At 46.5% G+C, this 23637-nt stretch overlaps 1 protein-coding gene across 1 annotated transcript in view; it reads left to right on the forward strand.

The window, feature by feature from the left end:
* The window catches only part of GATB (glutamyl-tRNA amidotransferase subunit B), a 97012-nt gene that overhangs the window by 51973 nt on the left and 21402 nt on the right, over positions 1-23637 (forward strand). Inside the window, exons 9-11 of the mRNA XM_082728136.1 lie at positions 2047-2236; positions 14375-14508; positions 21873-21951. Coding sequence (XP_082584262.1) covers positions 2047-2236; positions 14375-14508; positions 21873-21951 — 403 coding nt within the window. The remainder of the gene's footprint in view (positions 1-2046; positions 2237-14374; positions 14509-21872; positions 21952-23637) is intronic.

The raw sequence follows: 23637 nt of genomic DNA on the forward strand, positions 1-23637 counted from the left end.
TGTGTGAGAGTGCTTATAATTGAGCTAAGAGGGTAGCAGTTGAGGATGGGGCCAAGGAGGTTCCTATTCTTACATTCAGTTACAAATTCAGTAACACACTGAAGATCCTTGAGAAGAAAGGAGAAAAGGGATGCGTATGTTAATGGCATTTCCCTTCACAACTCAGGTGATCCTATTTAATTGATTAAAATTAAACAAGTTGGACTTAATATGAGATCCAGAAGTAAAGCCAATAATAATAGGCTTAAGGCAATTTGAATCTCTGGTACTTTTTCCCCATTGAATTTTGCAGATTGTAAAGATTGAAGCTATAAGCAAAAAGTCATTGGTTCCTGTGCAAAGCTCAACTCTTGCTATCCGTGGGGACCGGATGTAGCACTGGGATGTGGGAGAAAAGCTCCTAAACCCTTAGCGTGGCTCCCCCCTGAGGGGCCCCTCTCATGTGTGTCTGAGTCAAGATTTTTTTCATCACTGGGAGCTTCTGGGTTCAATCTGTTCTTCCCAAGAAATTCTTTGTTCTCCAGTGTTGCCCCCATCCTCTGTTTATGCTGCTTTTTCACTCAGCATGGAGTTAACTGTTAGGGCAGCCAGTGGCTTTGGCTCAAACCCTCAGATTAATAGGCAGGATTCAGGAACCCTGTCTTTGGCTTCCTCCTGCCCTCAGATGTCAGTCTGATTCACAGAACAGATTTGGCATGGAGGTGATGGGTTGTGTGCACGTCTGACCTGTCACCCTGGCACCCTGTTTGTTCTGCATTATCCTGCTTGTGTGTAAGCCCTTTGACAGGCACAGGTGGACAGAAAATGTTAGATGCTGGAATGGAGCAGAGGGAAAGATGTCATGTGCTGTGGTGCTGCAGAGAGTTACCGTGTACTCCCTGGTGTATAGCGTATACCCTGCCTCACCAGCATGGTTACCCTGATAACGTCCTGCACTGCCATGTGATTCACATTTATTACCCAGGAAATACTGAAAACTCTGAGCACACGTTCCATAGGCATACCACAAAGAGTGTGGTTGATTTGTTAAAAATGAAGACTTTATTATTAACCGAAGTCCATAGTTTACATTAGGGTTCCCTCTTTTTAATTTAAGTTTTTTAATTTTTTATTAACATATAGTATATTACTAGCCCCAGGGTACAGGTCTGTGAATCACTAGGTTTATACACTTCACACCATTCACCATAGCACATATAGGGTTCCCTCTTTATGTTGTACGTACATGCTGTGGGTTCTGACCAAATATATAATGACATACGTCTAACATTATAGGGTCATAGGGAATAATATCACTGTCCCAAAAAGCCCCTGTTCCCCACTTACTCATCTTTCCCTCCCCACTTCTACATTTTTTTTTAGGCAAAATCTATTTCTTCCACTTCTCAAGAAAGAAAGTTTTCTTTTTCTTTGACTTTTCATTTATTTCACAAATATTGCTTAAAATAGAATTTTAGAATGAGGAAAAGTCATTTTTCTCCCTAATAAGTAAAGTGTTCTCATTTGGTCCTGTTTTTCCCAGCCTTTGTCTTCGTGAGTATATACTTTTTTGTGTGTGTGAGTATATACAATTATACATCACAGTGTAGCATCAACACTGTTATGCCTTTTTCATTCATCATAATTTGTAAACTTGGAGAGGGGCAGATCTTGTGGTCTTGCCCTATAAGTCTATACTTGTACAAAGACTCATTCCTGGAAAACAGAATTGGTATTATAGGACATTAGAAAAATATTTGGATTTTTGTTTTATTTTATTTATTTATTTGACAGAGCGAGCAAGCATGAGCTGGGGGAGGGGCAGAGGAGAGGGACAAGCAGACTCCCTGTTGAGCAGGGAGCTCAACATGGGACTCAATCCCAGGACCCTGAGATCATGACCGGAGGCAAAGTCAGATGCTTAACGGACTGAGCCACCTGGGTGCCCCAGAAAATATTTGGAATATGACATGTAACCACGAAACTTTCGTATTGATGATAAGGTTTTTTTATTCCTATTAAACCAAATACTTCCGCGTCAGACCCCATTTCCTCTCCCTGCCCTAGGTTTATGCCCGAACCCAACCTGCCTCCCCTGCTGCTCTATGACACCGAGTCTCTGCCTCCAGGCGCGGACCCCCAGCAAGTGATCAACATTGACTGGATTCGGGAGCAACTCCCTGAGCTCCCCAGTGAGACCCGGGAGAGGCTCATTCAACAGTATGGCATTTTGCCAGAACACAGCTTTGCCTTACTGGTAGGTATTGATCAGAGGCTCAGATAAACCCAGCTCAGCCATTTGGGTAATGCTCTACGGTGAGCTCTGAGGAGAGCAGGCAGGTTGCTTCAGTGGTACAAATAGATGCCTCTAAGAATAAGGCACAATACCCTTTGCTCATTTTCCTTGATGGTGAATACTCCTCATAAAACCAGAAGATGAAGCAGAATCTCATGTCAGTCATGTCTTCTGTGCAGAGATGAACAGCTGCTCACAGCAGCGCGGAGGCTTCTTGAAGACAGTCCAAATGTTGTGGATGAACGTTTTCCCATGTGTCTGCAGGACAAAAGAAAATCGATGTATAGGGTTTCTGAATGTCTAGCAGTATTGAACCATGACAGGGTCTGGCAGGAAGTTCTGTCCTTAAAAGCCAGCCAGCTGTTTCTCCAGTGGTTGAAGAAAAACATTTATTCCGCACGAAATGTTGAAAACTCTGACTCAAAGTGTCGGTCCTTTGAGGCTCGAGGATGTGTCTTATGGGGCCGTTAGCGAGTCTGACACCACTGAGACCTACTTAGGATTTTCCACTCTTTTCAGAGCTGCTCGGGGCTTTGCCGTTTTCTTTGTCATGGCAACATTAAAGTGATGCCCCGTCACTGAGGGTGGGGTTTTGTCATAGTTGTCTTCGGCTTGTCTGTTCAGGAGGAAGTAGGAAGTTTTGCCACTGCGTGCTTCAGGGATGGGGTATCTGCCACACTTACCTTCTGGAGCAGCAGAGTCTGCGCAGAATGTGGGTTTTTGCATTTTAATTGATCAATGGTAACTATCTAGAGATGTTAGAACGTACATATTTCTATACTTCAGTGAGAGCAGCCCCGCTGCTTCTGGTACAAGGTAAGGCAAGTGAATGTTTGTTGAATGGAAGGTTCTCTCTTTACAAATCAAATCAGCTTAGGCAAAAACTCTCCAGAGAGTCTCACGTGAACACTCCCCTTTTTCCCTCCCAGGGATGATTGGGCAGGCCTCCCAGATAGGTTTCCATACTTCAGGCAGGGATGTCCACTGCCCACTGCCTCCCGCTGGCTGCTGTCATAGCTTAGTCATAACTCCGTGATGGTCACATGGCTGGATTTTAATCACTTCTTATTGTGACTTGTTCAGCCCCTTACAGGCCAAGACCGTGTCCCCTTCTCACTCACCGTTCCTCAGCACAGCCTGGCACACCAACAGTGCTTAACACCAGGTTTTCGACTGCAAGAGTCAGTTCGCATCTCAGACAGAACACCTTTTAACCTGAGGCCTCTTACCACTCATTTTCCGTGGGTTGATTTAACCCACCTGAGGTTTAGTCCTGTCTTCCCTACTGTGTGATGAATTTCCAGCCCACTGGAAATCAATTCCGTACTAAATTCTAAATGCTAAATTCCTGTCCTGCATTTTATAACTGCCAGATCCCACAGGGGATGGGAGGACTGGGACAGAGTCTCCAAGATGGTAGTTATCTGTCTGTGTTTGGCCTTCTACCAGGTGAACAGAGGCAGCCGTTGGAGGTAGCATCTGAAGAAAACCCAGGTTTCTTGTGAAAAGACCTTTCAGAAACTCCTTTCAGGAATATGGTTATTTCTCTCCACGGCATTATCTGCATGATCTGCAAACATAGGCTCCCTTCAGAGAGCATCTCTCTAGCACTGTCATGATTGGCCCCTTATGAGCACATGATGGTAGAGGGCTCCTCGGGGAGAGTCAGTCCTCTGAGGGCAGGGACATTTTCCTGTTCATATCTGGGTCCCAGGCTCCACAATTGTGTCCTTCACAAGAGACCTTTAATAAATGTTTGCTGAGGTTGCCCAGGGAGTGGTTCAGAGTTTAAGGTCCTGCTGAGGGGAACCTGTCTTTCATCTGTTCAGTACACAACTTTTGTTTTGCATCTCCTGTGTGGCAGGTAGTCGGGGACAAAGATCTTCAAAAAGGTGTTTCTTTGTTTTCCAAGAGTGTACACACACACACACACACACACACGACACAGCTAACGAGGGAGGTAGTGATTACCTTGATTGGAACAAAAGGGGAAAAATTCCACAAGGAGGTAATTTTTGAGCCAGTTTTGAAGGGACTTTTAATATCTTAAAAATGTGCTTATTTTTATAGCTTTCAGATCTTGTGTTAGGTGATTAGTTTTGTTTTTGTTTTTGTTTTTTAAAGGGCTAGTCCTTGAAATTTCCAAGTTGAGTGTAAAGAGACCTTAATAGCAGTGGAAAGAGAATGATTCAGAGAAATTATTTCCCTGAAAGTGGGCATCCTGAGCTCTTTATGACTTTGTAATCATTGAAAGCTGAGCTACTCAGACCCAAAAATGATATGTTCATGTTTTTTCCTGCCTTCATCAGAAACACAACAGATTGCTGAGAAGGGCAGATGCACAAATCTAATGAACCATCTTTCAATTTAAAGAGTGCCCAGGAGTATTCATTAAATAAATCACAGCAGTGGAGGTGTGCTTTGCAGAGCTTCGGCTCCATGCTCTGCGCCTTCGAACTGCTGATTCCGTGAGGCATTAAGGCGCATGCCAACCCTCATTCGTGTGCCTGACCCACATGGACTAAAAACCGCAGAATTCAACTCTAGTCTGTAATTTGCCTTGTCATCTTATGATGCGGTAAGCCCCACGTTATGTATTGGTAATTTATGCTCCATGTTTATAGAACTCTAGTATTTTAGCACTTACAGTAATGTCTGGCACCTAGTAGGAACTCAGTGAATATTTATTCGTGAATGGTCGGACCAGTGATACTATGACAATAGTCATGGAAGTCCCAGAAGAAACAGCATTCCTGATAAAAGCATCCTCGTTTCTTTTTTTTTTTTTTTTTTTTTTTTAGATTTTATTTATTTGTTTGACAGAGAGAAATCACAAGCAGGCAGAGAGGCAGGCAGAGAGAGAGAGAGGGAAGCAGGCTCACTGCTGAGCAGAGAGCCCAATGCGGGACTCGATCCCAGGACCCTGAGATCATGACCTGAGCCGAAGGCAGCGGCTTAACCCACTGAGCGACCCAGGCTAGCTCATTGAACTCTGGGTGAGAAGCATGGGGACCTCCACTCTAACCACCCCATGTGCTGTGTCCAGATGCAAGTCACTTGGCCTCTCCACTCTTGTTTTCTGAACTGGTTTTGTTAGGACATTAAATCCAGTCTGCATCCTGGTTTTCTCTCTCAAGCCCTCCTGACAGTTCCCTCCTGACAGAAAACCTGTATTACTGTTTGGTCACATAAAAAGTATCTTGCCCCACCCGAAGCTTCAACCTATTTAGTTAACCTTGCTTCTCTGTCTTGTGTTATGTTGCCTTGATTGCTGACCTCATTTGTAAGCCTTAAGGAATAGAAATGCAGGTTTTAGGATCCTGAAAAACGAGAGGTTCTAGTAGCATAGCAAGTCCTTCTCTGAGTCAGTATATTCCGGGAGTGATCACAAGAATGACCTAGATGATACGCATGTGCATTTTTCTTAGCAGATAATCCCAGGGCAACGTCTGTGGGGATATCACTTCTTAAACACTGCCTTACCTGATTCGGAGAATGCAAACAAATTGTACTCATTTGCTTAAGCAATATGAGAACATGGCTGCTCGCTGACAGTATGTTCTGTGGTTTATGGTGGGGCACATTTTTTTTTAAAGTAGACTCCAGGTCTAACATGGAGCCCAGCGGGGACCTTGAACTCACAACACTGAGATCAGGAGTCGGACACTTAACCAACTGAGCCATCCAGACATCCCACCGTCTTTTTTTTTTAAAGATTTCATTTATTATTTATTTGACAGAGAGAGAGATCACAAGTAGGCAGAGCAGCAGGCAGAGAGAGAGGGAGCAGGCTCCCCGCCGAGCAGAGAACCCAATGCAGGGCTCGATCCCAGGACCCTGAGACCACGACCTGAGCCAAAGGCAGAGGCTTAACCCACTGAGCCACCCAGGCACCCCATCCATGGGCCACTTTTTTTTTTTTTTTTTAAAGATTTTATTTATTTATTTGACAGAGAGAGTTCACAATAGACAGAGAGGCAGGCAGAGAGAGAGAGAGAAGCAAGCTCCCTGTTGAGCAGAGATCCCGACGCGGGACTCGATCCCAGGATCCTGAGATCATGACCTGAGCCGAAGGCAGCGGCTCAACCCACTGAGCCACCCAGGCGCCCCATGGGCCACTTTTTAATTTACCCTTACAACAACTGTTTGAGGTAGATATTATTGTTCTCCCCATTTTACAGATGGGGAAACATCAACCATGGTGGAGTGCAGGACATAAAGTAACAGGCAGGCCTGTGGTTCAGTGGTCTGGCAGTTCAGTGGTCTGCACTGACTACAGAGCCCAGGCTTTATTTACATTTCTAAGCTCTTCTGCTTGTCTGCACATAGAATGTGCCCCCGATTGGGTTTTAAGATGTCAGGCTGCCTTATAAAGAAAGAAAAAGTGCTTTCTCCTAAATTTAGTGAAAATCAGTCAACTCCAATGAAAAGGAGAAATTGCGTCCATTTTCCAAGTAGAAAATTTAAGTCACAAAAAAAGATGTAAACTGTCCTCCGTAACTTTGTTTTGTTCCTTAAACTTGCTGCTGTAGGTTCTTGGCTCCTTCGGAGTGAATCACTGAGAGGGCAGAATGTGTGGGGTTTGTGGGGTTTGTGGGATGATTTTGCCTGTCGAGTCATGTCATGGCCAGCACATGGTAGGCACTTGGTAAGGACCAGATACAAGCTCACAGGGTGGCCAGCTGTGTATGAATTCAGTAAATGGAAAGATGTCCATCTTGTCAAGATTTTAGTGGAGGAATGGCACAGCATTCCCAATCCAGTGTTTCTTTTTCTTTACTTTTCTTTTTTTTTTTTTAAGATTTTATTTATTTGACAGAGAGAGAGAGCACAGGCAGACAGAATGGCAGGCAGATGGAAGAGGGAGAAGCAGGCTCCCTGCCGAGCAAGGAGTCCGATGTGGAGCTCGATCCCAGGATGCTGGGATCATGACCTGAGCCGAAGGCAGTCACTTAACCAACTGAGCCACCCAGGCATCCCCAATCCAGTGTTTCTTGAGGGCCTGCTGTCCTTGTCACAGCGCCCTGTGCTGTTTTCAGGTGGAAGAGCTTTTATGTTTTCCAGGTTGCTTTTCCTTCTCCCAAGTAGCCCTGCTGGGCAATGGGTTGAAACACCGACTAAGAGACAGGCAGTACAGTCTTGGTTTTAGCTCCCACCTCTGACACCTGGATGCTGAGAGGGCCCTGCAAAGGCAGCTGGTGCTGTTACCCTCCGTTGCTTAAAGAGGGGAGAGAATGATTCCCTTACCCCGAAGATGAGTGACAGAGCATAATCTTCCCTGAATCTTAAGAAAATCTAAAGTCAGCCAAGCAGACTCCCTAGAATAAGTTATCAGGGAGAAGAGCACAGGCACCGAATAGCCACCAACACATTGAGGGCTGCGGAGGACAGAATTTTAAGAAAAATCCAGCATGGCCCCAGTGAGACTGGGAAAATGTGACTGTGACCCTCCGGATTAGTGACCCGTGCTGCCATACGTGTCTGTCTGTATTTGTATTCAGCTTCAAGATGTGTAGCCTTATTTGAACAACTTCTGTTTCCCCAGCTGGTTATTCCCCATTTGAAGCCATAATCCTTTGTTTCTGACACCATGAAAAAGGTGAAGGTGTCTCCAGGGACCAAGAAGCAGAAAAAATATCATGACTGTGGTTGATTACTAAATGGATTGTTTTCCAAGAGTTTTGCTTTGAGTTTCTAGTGCGCTTGAAATGGTGTGGTTTTCTGTTTGGATGAACGGTCTGTAGAATAATTTCCCATGATAAATATCTGTGTACTCATGGGTAATACTACTTTAAAGCTAATAGTTTAAAAGGCGTCTGAAACTATATTGACTGGTTTTAGACTGCTTAGACGTACTGAGGAACAAAGCACTGGCCTTCTAACTCCTGCTGAAGGAAAATCCATTTGGTCAGCACCGTCGCTCACCATATTTCAACTCTGTGTAATTTTCGAAATTGATTTTATTCTTCGTTTTATAAAATTGCACCGAGTGCTTGCCAGCTTACGGGTGCTTTTATAGTCTATACACTAGAAACGTAACTGATATTTTTTTTCCGGTAAAACTGAATACAAAATGCATCTTCTAACTTTACTTCTGAAAAACCAGCAGTTTGTTTGTTTCAGATGCAAGTAACAGAGAACTTTCAGAGATGAGGATCCTCTGGGCTCAGATTCATTTGACCCTTCTGGGACCTGCCCCCTGGAGCAAAAGTGCAGGGAGGAGGGAAGTCCTGAGTGCCCAGCCTTGGGGATTCATGGGGACTTTTTCCTTCCTCCATCCTGAAGCCCTTTTGGGGACAATTAAAACACACTGTTTCAGGTTTCAGTCAGATCTTGGCACCAGTGAGCAAGCACTGCGTTGAAGCTTTGTTGCCATATTTAAGCTACAGCCCGAAAGCTGCTGTTGACCAGCACCGGTTCCCTCTGTGTTGGGCCCATCTGGGCTTTGGGCACATTGAAATGCGGTCATGATCAGAATTGATTTCTTGACAGCATACTACTTGTGGCCCATTCTCAAAGATACAGTTTTCTAATTCTGCTGGCCTGCCGTCAACTTTTATCACCTGATTATCCAGAGAAGCGTCTTATTGCCAGATTGGTTTCCTTCCCATCCCTCTTAGAGCTCATGTGTCTCAGAGAACGTAAGCTCATTTTCACATGAGCCTAAGCCAATGTAGGTGTGAACCCTCTCTGTGTGGAACCAGTATCCTGAGTTAAACTCAGATGTGTGTACTTCCCAACTTTGCTAGGAACAAAGTACAAGTGAAATTGTTGGGACCAGAGTTTTGCTCAGATTTTAGGGGCTTCCAGGCCCACTGAGAGCATGACCCAGGAGTAGAAACTGTGAGGACCAAAATAGAACTATAGACCCTCCTAGTTGGGTATCTTATGAGACAGACTAGAGAGTATACCCTTCGTGTTTCTAGGTCAATTTCCAAGCTTTTCCAGATCTCCATGTTCTTGAAAGTGGCCATAATGGTTCAGGATTCTGGCTTCCTCCTGACGTACTCAAGTGAGAGTGATGTCTCCTATGCTCTCTCATACCACCTATTAACTTCCTTTTAGTTTCTTCCCCACTAAAGACCCCTCTGAATGAGTCTCCCCCCCCCCCCTCACTCACTGCAAGATTTCCACAGCCACTTCTTATTTCCATGAAAAGCAGAGGGAAGGCTCATTCACACCATAGATCCAAGCCAGCACCACTGAATGCATCCATCCTTAATCTCACCATGACTTCTGCTTTCTTTCCTTAGAACCGCCACCCAGGCCTCCCTATCTAATTTCCATTTCCACCCCAACACTAGCATTCTGTGTTATTTTCACAAAGGCGATGGGTCTATGTTGTTTTTCTCACTTTTTTGTAACAGTGACCAAACCCCACAAGAATAAAGAGGGACCATCAGAAGCCCCACAGATAGATGCTGGACCCTCTTACATTTGCAGAAATGCTCAGTGGCTGCTTGCCCCAGTGCCCCTGCCACGTGGCAACTGGTAGCAGTTCCCGTTTGTACCTCCACAGAATGACACATGGGCACCTCACCTGGTTGAAGCCACTGTTGTTCAATCCACAGGTGCAGGGTCTGCCGTACAGCCGGCTGCTCCCTCTACAGGGACGACCTGCCCAGTTGGGTGTAATGCAGTGTGTGAAGTCCCCAGATCCGAAGAGTTAGAATGCAGTAAGGTGCCATCTGCTTGACACCAAGACCATGTGAGCAGTAGTGGGAGCTGTTCTGGAAGGTCTGAAGATGCTTCAGAATTGGGCAGGGTCTTGGTTGAGGCGTACTCACCTTCCGTGAGGAGAGGGCGTGGAAGGGACACAGAAGAGAGGCCCGGGGAACTCTGGCCACCATCCTGTCCCCCAGAAGCTCCATGTGGCCTGGGGCGGGGGGCGTGTATCTGTCTGCCTTCCTGATCTGGAGCCGGTGTGTGCCCTGCCGCAGGAGAGAGTGCCAGGTGGTCTAGGTGTATGTTGGCAGAGCCAGAAAGAGAACCTGCCATTTTCTCCTAATTTCTAAGTTAATTGCTAAGGGCCTTTGCAACATTTTTAATATGTGAAGAACCTTTGAACAGCTGGCAGGTACCAAATAAAATAATGGAAGTGGTGGGAAAGGGCATTCTTTTGATGAGCTGGTTACTTCACATTGTGCCTGGCACTGCTAGGGACTCGGTCTCTGTCCCCAGGAAGGCAGCAACGTGAAATTTTCTTCATCAGAGGCAGTGTAACATGGAGATGAGGAGCACAGACCGCAGAGGTTCAAATCCCAGTTCTGCTGCTTTCTTGCTGTGTAACCTCGAACAAATTAACGCCTCAGTGTCCTCATCTTTAAGAGAGAGTTCTGCTAGTGCCAGAGGATTCTTAGGAAGAATTAAAGGAGTTGGGGCACTTGGGTGGCTCAGTGAGTTAAGCTCTGCTCAGCAGGGAGCCTGCTTCTTCCTCTGGCCCTCATCCTACAGCTCTCACTCAAATAAATAAAATCTTTAAAAAAAAAAAAAAGAATTACGTGAGTTAATGTTAGTTTAAATGAGTTAATGTAGAGACCACTTGGACCAGTGCCTAGCACCTGTTATTATTGTTGTTAAAATGTATTCTCGTGGGGTGCATGGGTGGCTCAGTTGGTTAAGTGTCTGCCTTCAGCTCATGTCATGATCCTGGGGTCCTAGGCTCGAGCCCCACATCAGGCTCCCTGCTCATTTGGGAGCCTGCTTCCCCCTCTCCCTCTGTCTCCCGGCTAGTGTTCTCACTCTCTACCTCAAATAAATAAATAAAATCTTGGAAAAATAATAATAATAAAATAAAACGTATTCTCGTTGTTAATACCATCTGCAGGAGCAGCAGCCGTGTGCGGCTTCCCACAGGGCTGGCCACTCTCTCTGTGTGGAGCACATTCTGGATAGACTCCTGCAAGCTTTTTCAGTAGCCCTGATTGCCAGTCTGGGGTTCCTTTAGCTGCCAGGTCACTCCCTGCCACTTAATCAGCTGTTCCTCAACTGGTACTTTGTGGGTTTTCTCTTCTCTTGAGTCTGCCACTGGGCAGCTGTCTCTATCAGGTTTCATTCTTCTAAATATAGCCAGCTAATTTCTGCCCTGCCATCAGGTTCAAAGGGTGTGGGGCTTAGAACCAGAACAGTGGTTGAGAAATCAGCCCCACTCCTGTTCCATCTGCATGGCCTTCTGACGTTTTGTCATCTCCGAAGGCAGAACGTACAAGACAGCCTTTGTGAAAAGACAGTAGCATGCAGAAAGACATTGCTTCCGGGGCCCAAGGCAAGGGTGAATCAGGGTTCCTTCCCAGGGCAGACCACGAAGGTGGGGTGATTCTGTGCCTCGCCTCACACCTGCCTTGACTGGCTGACAGATCCATCAGCGGTGGAGGGTGCCTGTGAGCATCTCGGAGGCTGACCTGGCATTGACTCTGGGTGTAATTGAATGCTGCGGGGAAATTTTATTAAAATGTGAAAAGGATGCTTCCCGGTCACAGAGCCGTAAAGGCTATCTGGTGTTACGCGAAAGACGGGCCTGGTTGTCCCTGCCACATCGGCTGTGGCTGACGGAACAATTAGTGTGACGTTTGGCCAGGAGACAGGCCGCGCTGTGCAGCTGCCGCGTCCGCTCTTTCTGACGCGGGAGAGGTTAGTGCTGAGTCAGACACTTGCATGTCGCCTTTGAGAAGGAAGTTAGGGGCTCCCTAATGTGTGGCCTTTCTGCGTGGCTCTTCCTATGGCTTTCAGGTCAGGGAATCACCAGCTCACTGTTCTCCTGAGAAAACCAGATGGCCGCACTGTCATGTCCGACAGGGACTTCTGATATTCGTTCTGAGCTTACCAGATCGGCAACTGCCGATCTCACAGAAAAACTAAGGAAACCATATCTAGAATTCTGGGGTGTTTTTTTCTTGAAAGGCGGACTTCTGATCTAAAGAGCCAGAGCAGGCAGCCTGTGTGCGACTTGGCATTGACCCATCATTCTCTGGGCCGCAGCAGCTCGGCCTCTGTCAGCCCTGCTGCTGGTTGCTCACCCCATGATAGCTTCAGGTTTTCATGTCCACTTGCCATTGTGTTCTGAGCCTCCCCCCGCCTTAACCCCGGCCAGTGAAGTATGGTTCCAGCTCAGGGACGCTTCCTCACAGCACTGACACAAAAAGACAAACAGAACTCTGACTTGCTACGTTATCCATCCAATAAAAAAACCACCCAAGGGTAGAAGAATAGATATTCATCACGTCCCAGCAACTCAGCCAAGCCTGGGAATTCGACTGCAATATTTCTAGGTGGATTTAGAAAACCTTTCCTTGGCAAAGCAAAGAGTTCTCCTTCTGACAGCTCTTTTCACCAGCAGGCCAGCCTGTCTAGGTTAGAACAAAGAGAATTCTGCCCGTCTGATTTGGGCCGGAGAGCGGTTTTCTACTTCCCCAGCGGTTTGCTGTACTGTTGTGGAAGTTTGAATACTTTTCCATAAGTTAAGCAGAGCTCCTCTTCATTCTGCCTGTATTTGTCTTTATCTGCAGTCAAGCTTTGGCTGCTGAGGCGGCCTTTGCCCTGGTTTAGCATGAGCAGAATAGTAACGTTGGCTTGAAAAGAGATTCGAGAGATGATTGTGGGATTATTCAGTAGGCTTGTCACCAGAGAATTTATCTGTTACAAAGGGCATGTAGATTTTTTTTTTATTATGAAATTTCTACTTTAGCATAAGTTGTATGCCTGTGTATATTTTACGGCATCTACAGCAGCTAAACTTTCAGAGCACTCTTTTTTTTGCATGTCTTAACTTCTTCCCAGTATCTTATTTTTCCAGAAAGTTCTTTCCCTTAGCAAAGGTTTTCTGAAAGGGGCAAGGGTGAGAACCTCACCCACAGTATGAAGTTTCAAAGACAATGTCAAGGAAAGTGTGGTTTGATTTGAATGGCAGCAGGTAAGGCAAATCTAAAAATGTGTTCCCTCTGCCATTTGGAAGCTTTACCTTCCCGTATGTGAGGAGCATGTGTTTTTATTTTTCTTATTGGAAAACAAAGGTTGGACTTAGCCAGATTTTTTGGTTCTGCCAAACTGATTCGAGCTGGCAGTTTGCCATTATAGTGAAGGGACTTGTTGAGTGCTTTGAGGTGATGCTAATGCCTCACTGGGGCAATTCTAATATTTAAAGGTGAACAAGGCATGATAAAGAAGGAGCATTCACTTGTGATATTTTAGAATCGCACATGGTGATGGCAGGCCTGGATTCCGTCCACAGATACTCACCAAGTAGCTGCCATCGCCCAGCACTTTCGCTCTAGTTACACAGTGAACCAGACAGAATGGCCCCTGACTCAGAGAGCTGACCATTGAGAGGGGGAGACATATTAGAGTCTTCCTCAAGTGCCCTTGATGATTGTTTTCAAAGAGCAAGAGGAGAGACGGGGTTACGCCGTGTCTAGTTTGGCTCAGAAAGCCCAGAAGCCACTGCTGCCTCCATCAGTCCTGTGGTCTGAGTGGATCCCTGGGTTCTTACTCATTTTGAAAACATTTGAAACCCATTTCTGTCACTTCTTGGGACGATGTGAAGATAAATACAGTTACGATCCACTTTTGATTTTTCAGAGGTAGAATATTCCGTCTGTTCCCCCCTTGATTTGCTTCTTTTCCTTCCTCTTTATTCTCACAATCACTTGGGACTTCCAGCAGAGAATAGACCTGGAAAGAGAAAGGACAGGGAACTCTGCCCAAACATCATGGGCCCAAGGATAAAGGATGCAGCTCAAGGGTTAAGGTCATAGGGTACGCAAGGCTGACAGGGAGAGGGCAGATGAGTTTGGGGGAGAGTGGATTTCATAGTACTCTGGTTCACCAAGCCAGCTCTCTGACATGTTCATTCCTGTGAGAAAATGTTAGATTAAAACGAATGCACAGTGACAGTGATAGAAGTCAGATACTTGCTGTTTACTGAAAGTGATCACGATTTTCTGGTGACATTTCTGTGTTCAGGGAAGTACAGGTAGATGTGTCAGAGGAGGCAGAGGGTGACAGTTTCAGATTTGACTTCAGAATGCTGATTTTTCATTTTTGGGGAGACTATATATATATATATGGTGTTTTGTTTTTTTTTTTTTCTTTCTTTCTTTATAGAATGAAGTTGGCCTACTGGAGTTCTTCCAAAATGTGATAAAAGAAACTAGGGCAGAGCCAAAAAAAGTAACTAGTTGGGTCCTCAACATTTTTCTGGGTTTTTTAAAGCAACAGAACCTTGCTGTCAATGAGAGGTGAGTGGGGTCTGGATATTCTTTTTTCCTTTATGATGAACTGTGTCCAGAAGCAGTTGAAGTAGGACGAGGCCAGTGTTTTGTTCTCCCTCTTCCCCCTCAGGATCTCCTGACAAGACACACATGCCCCCTGTGAATTCCATATTCTAAAGCTGTCCTCCCTAACATCTGAAATTTCGTCCATTTGTGCAGGTCTTTCTCTGTGCTGTCCTTTGTATTGTGCTGGGGCTGCAGGCTTGAAGATGAGTAAGACAAGGAGTTTACAAGCTGGTGGGAGATATGGGCCTGTAAGAAAACGGGCAGGCACCTCAGTGTGATCCTGTTGGGCTGGAGGCGTGGGGGGTGTCCTGAGTGAACACAGAGGGGGCCTGACCTGAGGCCGGAAGGTAAACGAGGCTTCCCTCAGAAGTGGATGCTGGAGCAAGGCCCTGAAGACCTAGCAGGAGTTGCCAGGTGATGGGAGGGGCGAGGGCATTCCAGGCAACAGAGTGGCCGTTGGAAACTTCGAGGCTAGCAGGTGCTAGGGGCTCAGGAAACCCAGAAACTCCCGAGTGTCAAAGGACCAAGCAAGAAAGCTTGGGAAGAAGCCACAGAGCACCACAGGCCACCGTGCAAACACTCTTGTCAGCACCTCTCAAAGCCTTCGATCTCAAGCCCATTCCAGTTTCACCTTGGGGGAGTAGGTTGGAAGAACAGACCAGAAACAAGGAAGCCAGTTGCGGGAGTGCCTCTAAGAAATGCCATGGGCCTAAGCTCAGGTAGATGGAGAACAATTATCTCATGTTGCGCAGCTTCCAGTTCTTACTTGGGCAGTAGAATGAAATGGAGGGCAGCGTTTTTGAGCCTAGCGAGAGGTAGAGGAGAAGGAATGAGTTCAGAGGGAAGGGGCGGGGCACAATGCCAGGTTCCATTTTGGACATGCTGAGTTGGGCTGCCGGTAGGACAGACATTCCCCTCATGGGGATAACCAGGAGGCAGTCAGATATATGATCTATCGCTGACGAGAGAGATCTCGGAGGTAGAAATCCTGGAGTTCTCATTTGTTCATTATTCAGCACATGTTTATTTAGACTTTGTGCTAAACATGGGGAAGACCAGTCAGCACAACAGATGTAGTCCCTCCTCTCAGAGCTGACAGTCCAGAAGCCGGTGATGACAAAGCAGTGAGCTAGGTGCTCTAGAGAAGGGGACGGTAACAGCCAAGCTAAGGCCTGAAGGAAGAAAGAGTAAGGTTAGTCAGGCAAAATCTAGGAGGGAAAAGGGTTCTAGTATAGGGAACAGCCCATGTAAAAATTTTGAGGTGAGTCCAGGCACATCCTACTTCTGGGAATGCAAGTAGTCCATTATAGGCAGAACGTGGACTTAGCGACCTATAGATGGTACCTGAAGTTGTTGAAACAGAAGAGAATCAGGGAGGGTATGGCTTTATAGGACGGCCAAGGAAGGAGCCGGAGATGCTCTAGACTCTTAAGTGAGAAGCATGGGCAGAGGAGGAGGCAGCTGAGAAGAAATGGCAGAGAAGAGAAAAACTAGGACAGAATGTCACAAAAGCTAAAGGAAAGGCAAGTTTTTAGAAGGAAAGAGTGAGCAGCAGATTGCAGTATGGGGAGGGAGGGAGAGAGTGTTCATGAGGACCCCCAGGCAGGTGGCTGGGCCCCAGCAAGGGAAGGTGGTGCCCCCCCGTCAGCAGGCATGCCATTGTCTCAGCAGCATCCCACGGCCATGGAGAGTGGAGGAGGGGGACGAGCCTACACAGATAACATGATTCCAGAAGTGTGTTTGCTCAAGGAGGGTCTCGCTGTCCAGTGCCAACTCCATGTTCAGCCTCTTGCTTGCGATGTGTATATGTATGGCGTAATGTGGCCACGTGGGATCCATGCACTTCCTTCCTTGACTCCTTACCAGCAGTGACCTTGGAGGAGTTCCCCTCTCTGACCCTCCACTGCTTCACTATGAATGAAAATGGCAGCAGTACCTGCCTGCAAGGGGTTTTGAGAGGAAAATGCACAGTGCCTGGCACAGAGTGGGCCCCCTGCATCCGTTTCCTTCTCTTCGCCGGGTTGGCGTGTTCAGTACGAAAACAAGGGCCACCCTCAGCGCCCTGAATTCCTTTGGCACCTGTTGCCTTTATGTCTTCCGGTCCTGTCCTTTCGGGTTTGGCCCCTCTTCAGAAACTCCACTCTTTACGCTGAAAACATGGCAGCCATTCGATGAAGACTGGAGTCATCCAGAAGGGCTTATGGAGGAGAAGCAACTGTACCAAAGCCTTAAAGAAGGGGTAGGAGTTGGTGAGGCAGAGGCCTGGACGACACCTGTGGAGAGCCAAGGGTGGGAATGCCAACGCACTGCACCTTCTTGCATCATGGAGAAGCACAGCCTGGGGAAGCAGAGAGTGGAAGATGGCAGGAAATCACAGCTGCCTGACTGACTGGCACAGGCCTGGAAGTGGAGTCAGCGGGGAGGTCAGCCGTGTCTCCAACACTTGTGGCAGAGTGCCCCTCTGGGCAGAGCCCATGGTTCAACGAGGAAGCCTCACCCTGGCCTTCAAGCCCACTGCCTCCCTTGAGCCTGCTGCCTCCTGGGAGGACTAGACTCGTGCGGCAGCCTTTCAGTCCGAGGCAGAAAGCTGTGCTTCTGTTCCACAACTCTACATGGTATGGGCGAGCAGAGAAGAGGGAAGTGCCGGTTGGCCAGAAGAAGCCAGGAAGGCTCCAGGATGCTGTTTGAGCTTTCGGAAGAGTTCTAGATCTGATCTTCTTCTTCTTCTTCTTTTTAAGATGTTATTTATTTATTTGACAGAGATCACAAGTAGGCAGAGAGGCAGGCGGAGAGAGGAAGAAGCAGGGTCCCTGCTGAGCAGAGAGCCCAGTGCGGGGCTCTATCCCAGGACCCTGGGATCATGACCTGAGCTGAAGGCAGAGGCTTTAACCCACTGAGCCACCCAGGCGCCCCTCTAGATCTGATCTTTAAATGTATGGTGTTCTGTGTTGTTGGCTGTGATGAACTGTGTTGGCCTGGAGTCACTGAATTGTTGTCCCGGCAGAGACCTTAGACAACTTCTGGTTCAGCACTGTCCTTTAGCAGACAAGGAAGTCGAGGCCCTGACCTACGGTAAGATGACAGACCCCAGGCTGCTCAGCAGCTGAGACAGGTAGCCGTGTCCCCTGACTTTCAGACCAGCGTCTTTATATGTCCATCGGAGGTTAAGGCTTTACGTGTCCACCACGGTGGTAGCTGCTGACAGTGCCGAGGTTGGTAAATCAGCTTTTGGAGTAACCTTGGAGCCCCCGGTATTTCCCCTAGCAATTCCCAAGCACTAGAGTTTTAAGAACCCAGAGGGTACCCAGTTCTGAATAAACCTGTATGGAATTGCTCCAAAAGCGGGAACCGGGGGGCTAAGCAACAGTTCTGCTACACTGTTTCTGTAGAACAAGGGCTGAGGATCCAAAGCCCTCTGTAGCAGCTCTCTTCCTAGTTCAAAGAACGTTGTTGGCTCCCCCAGCCTCACCTCGGAACAAACAGTAATTAATGAACAACCGCAGCTGCTGGAGTGAACATTTCCAGCGCTGAGATCGGCAGTCGCCGCCGCGCTAGCAGTTGTCGTCTGATGGCACCAGGCAGGGGACACTCTGGAGGTCAAGCTGGCAAGAGCTGATTTTGCAAATTAGCATTCATCTTGAAAGACCTGACAGAAGACTGGTGTTTGAAGGCTCCAACCAGAAAAGCTCTTGTTGAACTCGGCTTTTTAATTATTTTGAGCATAGTGCTTTGAAAGTTGTTTTTCTGTTAACTCCTTCTAAATTGCTGTTAATGACAGGTTTGATTCAGTTAAGAACATGGCAATTACAGATACCCTGAGTGGGCGCTTCACAGTGAAATCAGGCAGGTGCCACCGTCCAGTTGTCCAGTCCAGTCGAGTGCCCTGAACTTCCAGGTCCGCCATGGGCGGCGGTTCCTGAGGGACTTGCAACCCAGGATGGGCTTTTAGCCAAGAGGGCCTGAAGGTAAGGGAGGAGAAGTCTGGCAGGGGTGGGGTATGTGCAGTAGCATCCAAGAGTGGGGCTGCAAGGTTTGGAGCCCATTCAAGATCGTTCTGGCAGCCCCATGAGCAAACAGTGGCTATTACCTCATAAAGCAAAACAACGAATATGTGACAGAGATCGTGTGTGGCCCACGGGGCCTTAAACATTTGCCCTCCGACACTTCCCAAAAGAAGTTTGCTGACCCCAGTTTAGAACATGCTTGGTGAGAAGTCGTTGAGCCCAGTGGTACAGAGAACTGGGCCCTGAAGAAGCAGAGGCAGGCTTGGGAACTGATGGGTTTCCCTCATCTGCCAGCCTGAGGTGGAGGCAGGAAACCATATGGACAAGGGCCAGGAGTGCACGAGGGACAGTCAAGGAAAAGAAAGAGAATGCAGAGGTCCAAGGAGATGGGGTGTTCACAAGGGGCTTTCAATGTAGTCCAGAATTGGGGTGCAGCAGAATGGGGGAAAGCGGTTATGCTTGGCAACAAGCAAAGGAGATGTGATTTTTTTTTTAAAGAGAAGAGCTTCCGTAGAGGGCTAGGATTAGTATCCACATGGCTGTGCTCACAAGGGTAGAGAGTAGCCACTGATGCCAGATGTTTATTGATAAAAGTAAGGTTAGATTCCAGGCAGAAGCAAGTGACTCCCAAGATCACTTGAAGACGTTTTCAAAATCGGGTAGATCTGAGCATTTGTGAAGCCCCAGGAGAGGAAACAAACATGCAAGTGGGATCCATAAGAGTGGAAAGTAATGGGATTAAAAGCATGAGTCAAGGGATTTGTTTGATGGAACCAGCAGGAAGAGGACACGACAGAAAATCCGGGGTCTTGCTTCAACTGATAACCTTATGAAGTGAGAGGTGAGGGCATGTGCCAAGAAGGGAAACGGGAAGGAGATTGTCTGGAACTGGTGCTTGGGTTGGGGCACCCGCTAGGGGTGCAGGGAAACCATCGAGATGAACACAAGGAGTACTGAGCTGCAAGAGCCACCTGGGTGTCCAGGTGCCTCTGTCTTCCTGCGGGGGCTTCCTGTGTCCCATTGCAACAGAAGCAGAGAAGGTGGCCTTTTGGCATGAAATGAGTGTGGGGATTGAGATGAGCCGCACATTTCTCAGATGCGGGGAGGGGGCTAGGGGGTGTGGGTGTAGAGGTGGCAGAGGGTCTACTCCCAGAATCCAAGCTGGGAATGGAGTCGTGATCTGAAAGAGCTCTAGGGGACTGGAGGAAGTTGGCAGATGGGACAGATCCCTCTGTACGTATGCAGGCCTCAGGGGATTGGAGGCTGGCACACAAAGCTTAAGTCTCTTGATGTCAGATTCTTCTTTAGTGGAGACACATGCACTGTCCAGAAACTAGCATTATCTGAGAGCGGCAAATCAGTAGCTTGTGCTTCTGCTGCCATTATGTTACAGATCTGATGGTTTATTTATTTAACAGATGAGTGGGGTCTTCTGCAGTCAGCCTGACAGGTACTGATCTTTGTCATTGTCTCACTCAAGGTTAGCCCTGGCATATCTGGAATTAATGTATGCAGTATACCGGATAGCTCTCCCTGTTGGTGGGAAGAGTGCTGTGACACAAATACTACTGACTGTTTGTCAGTAGTGACTAATGTGTCAAGCATTTGTGGGTACAGAAAGGTGAGAAAGAAGTCGCCAATGCTGTTAGGTCAATGGAAATACTTTAGTGTTCCTTTATGACCTAACTAATGAATTAAGGTCATCAGATGAAAGGCAAAGTATTTTTAGTTATGTTGTGTTCTATTTCTGTTCTTTTGTCTCCGTGTCCCTGATATCATCAATTCATGTGGAAGAAGGGACCTTTTCTTTTCTGCATGCTCTAGAAATCTAGTCCAACGCCAGTGCTTATTACGGGTTCTGCCTACCGTCTACACTTTAATTAGCCACCGCATTTTCTAGGATTGCAGAACACACCAGGAATACGTGTTTTTCAAACAACCTGATTCTTTATTGTCAGTAAGGTGGAAGGTTGAAAAGGGGATTTATTGGTTTATTTCCAGCTCTCTGCCCCTCTTCCTGTTGTGATTGAATCAGGGTGGTTCACAGATGTTCCAAATACCAACTTAATAACACCAGATAGTCTCCAAACTTAGTTTCCACTTGAAATTACCTTTTATCCATACTTTGGGATAAACAAAGACTTTAAGGATGATGGTCTGCCTCCGTGTGTCAGCTGCTTTGAGGGAACAGCCCTAATGAGACCTCACTGTACTTGAACCAGAATCCACCAAGAAGGAGCTGGTGAACTTGCTTGCACTCACTGGGTATAGGAATTCATGGAAACTGGAAGGGGGGGGGCTATGTGGCAGTTTCCTTTTTATTACCTAAGAGCTTACAAAGAAATTAATTGTGATTGATGAGAACTAAAACATAAACAGAAGGTGTTTTCACTTGGCCTTAAGCATTTCAGAAGCTTTCATTCACACTAATGTGCTATTTATAAGTTGTTCCTATCTATTTAAAACTAGTCCCCTAATGACCTCAGATAAACAGCATTTTATTAGCCTCATTGCTCTGTGTGTTTAAAAGTAGCAAAATCACGTATTTTAAAGAAGTGTGTAATTCACTGTTGTCTTTTCACCATAATCTAGGCACTCCCCCGCCCCTCCACACACTCCTACCCCCTCATGTAGATTAATGACATTTTAAGGGTTTGGTTGCTCCTTGGCCTTCTTTTATCATGGGATCTTGGCAGATAAGTCCCATCCTAAAAGTATGGGTGTGATGGATTCTGGGCCCTTGTGTTGTGAGTCAGGAGAGGTAAACAGAGTCCCTGCAGATGCCTATAAGGCCACTTAAGGACAGGGATGGCAGTCATGGAGAATTCCTTAAAGAAAAGCTCTTACAATTACAAAGAACTTATATTTGCATAAAAACACTCAGAAAAGTAGCTTTGTTAGCTCTTTTGTTTGAAGTAATTTTTAGGCTGATCTTGCAGTTGAAAATATTTAATTACTGGGTTGTTTTGTTTTGGGTATAGTTTTTTTTCTCTTGTCATGGTTCAGGAATTTTGCAGCCACTCCTTTTTTTGACTAATTAAACTGAGCAGTTGTCTGTTGCTACAACTTCTGCCAAACAGCCATTATTGTTGAGTAGTAAAATAAAGAAAAACAATGCTAGTCACCGAAATTTGTTATATCCTAAAATACAAAATAAATAAATAAATAGAGCCCAGTTGGCATGTTATTTCCATTTCTGGGTGTGGGTTTAATTGTTTAAACCTACAGTATCAAGTGCTTTGCTTCTCAATAATCATAAATGGGTGTGCTGACAGTATGAAATGTAAATTTATTTTCTCTCCTTTCTGGGGGCGCTGCTAGTCCCGTGACACCTTCCGCACTGGCTGAGCTACTCAACCTGCTGGACCGAAAAGCCATCTCTTCCACAGCAGCTAAACAGGTATGTCCATGCTTCTTGAAGTTTTGGACTGCTCTGCTATCTCAATAAATGTTTTAGGCCAAATGCCATCACTAAGTGCATTTCATAATTGAAGTATTAAATGCTTGCAAGTGCTGTTTTTATACCGAAAATGTAGAAACATTTCATTTAGCAAAGGAGAGAAAAAAAGCCCGTATGTGTGATGGGGGTAATATGCTTCTCATCCTTGCCTCTCCAGGGGGAATAGTCCCAGGCATTTGTTTATGTGAAAAGCGGGCCTGCAGCTTGTGGGGGCTTCAGAGCCTGTGCAAGCCCCTGCACCCCACAAGGCCAAGGTCGGGGGCGGCTTTGGCACTGCTCCCCGGCCCTTTCTGGTCATTCTCAGTCCTCCGCAGCTGCCCGGCCACTACTAGGGGCTTACTGCTCACGGGTCTTCGTTGCCTGATCGCCCCCTGAGATGAGGTCAGACAGAATGCCTGTCGTTGAGCAGATGAAATTTTACACACTTGTGTGGTTTGTGCAAGCTGCAAAAACAGTAGCATTAGAGGTGGCCTCATAGGTGACAGTCATAGCTGGGTGAAAGATTTCACCCACTGAAAACTTTTACAAGTGAGTGCCCAGAAAGACAAAGAACACCAAGGCAACGGCTTGATCTCAACTTTGGATATAGAAGCCTCAGTGCTTCAGCCAGAAACTTAATGTGACTTTAATGGTGCCTTTTGCATTTAATATTTATACACATCGACAGTCGTGGCAGGTACGAAGTGAGGCTTTGGAAGAGCAGCTGCTTTGGGGCTAATTATAAGGCACTATGGAGCTCACACCCAGCTCTGTGCAATGAAACTGGAGACAGAACCAGTAAAGGTTCTGTTTAGCCACCCCGTGAGGCTGGCGGCTGCAGGGTCCTTGGCACACATCGGGAAGGATTTGGGTTGCTTGGATGTCAGAAGAATACAAATGTTTGTTAACAGTGCTCAGCAGTCACAGGATGATTAGATGGCCTAAGGGCAGGAAAAAACTATGTGTATACATAAGAGCAGATGAATTGTAGCATTTGAAATGAAAGAGGGGAAAAAAATTCACCTTTTCACTCCTCCTGCCCCATCAGACCAGGAGAAAGGCAGGGAAGGAAAGAAGGAGTGGGAAGGAGGAAGGAAGCGTACGTAGTACAGGGAATATGATTGGTTCAGTGGGAAGAAGTGGAAAATGCTAGATGCTGACAGCTGGTTCAGATATAGATGGGGACACCTTTGAATTCTGTCAACTTCCTGCATGTTTAAAGAAAGCGAGGTGAATCCTGGCTGTGGTGAGGTAATCAAACTAAAATAAAAGTCTGATTAGAAAGGTGTGAGGGAATCTCCTGTATATATTATTGCCTTGGGGGTTTTGCTCTCTTCCTTTTTCTACTTTGTTTTGTTTTTAAGAAAACCATTTACTGATTTTCTGCTGGGGAAAAAAAAAGGTATTCATTATAAAGATTTTAATGCAGAATAGTATGAAGATCTTCGGATTCTGCCACCTTGAAATAACTACCATTAATACTGGGTTCACTGCATTAACACCATGCCGGGTATCTTCCCACGCACTTGCACCAGCAAAGCATGCTGCTTTGAACCTTTGTGTTCAGATGCGTTTGTTTGAGCGTATGTTTTCAAGTTTCTTTGGTTAGAGACCTATAAGAATGGAATTCTGGGTCATATGGTAATT

Source organism: Mustela nivalis, assembly GCF_964662115.1.
Source record: "Mustela nivalis genome assembly, chromosome: 4".
NCBI classification, from domain to species: Eukaryota; Metazoa; Chordata; class Mammalia; order Carnivora; family Mustelidae; genus Mustela; species Mustela nivalis.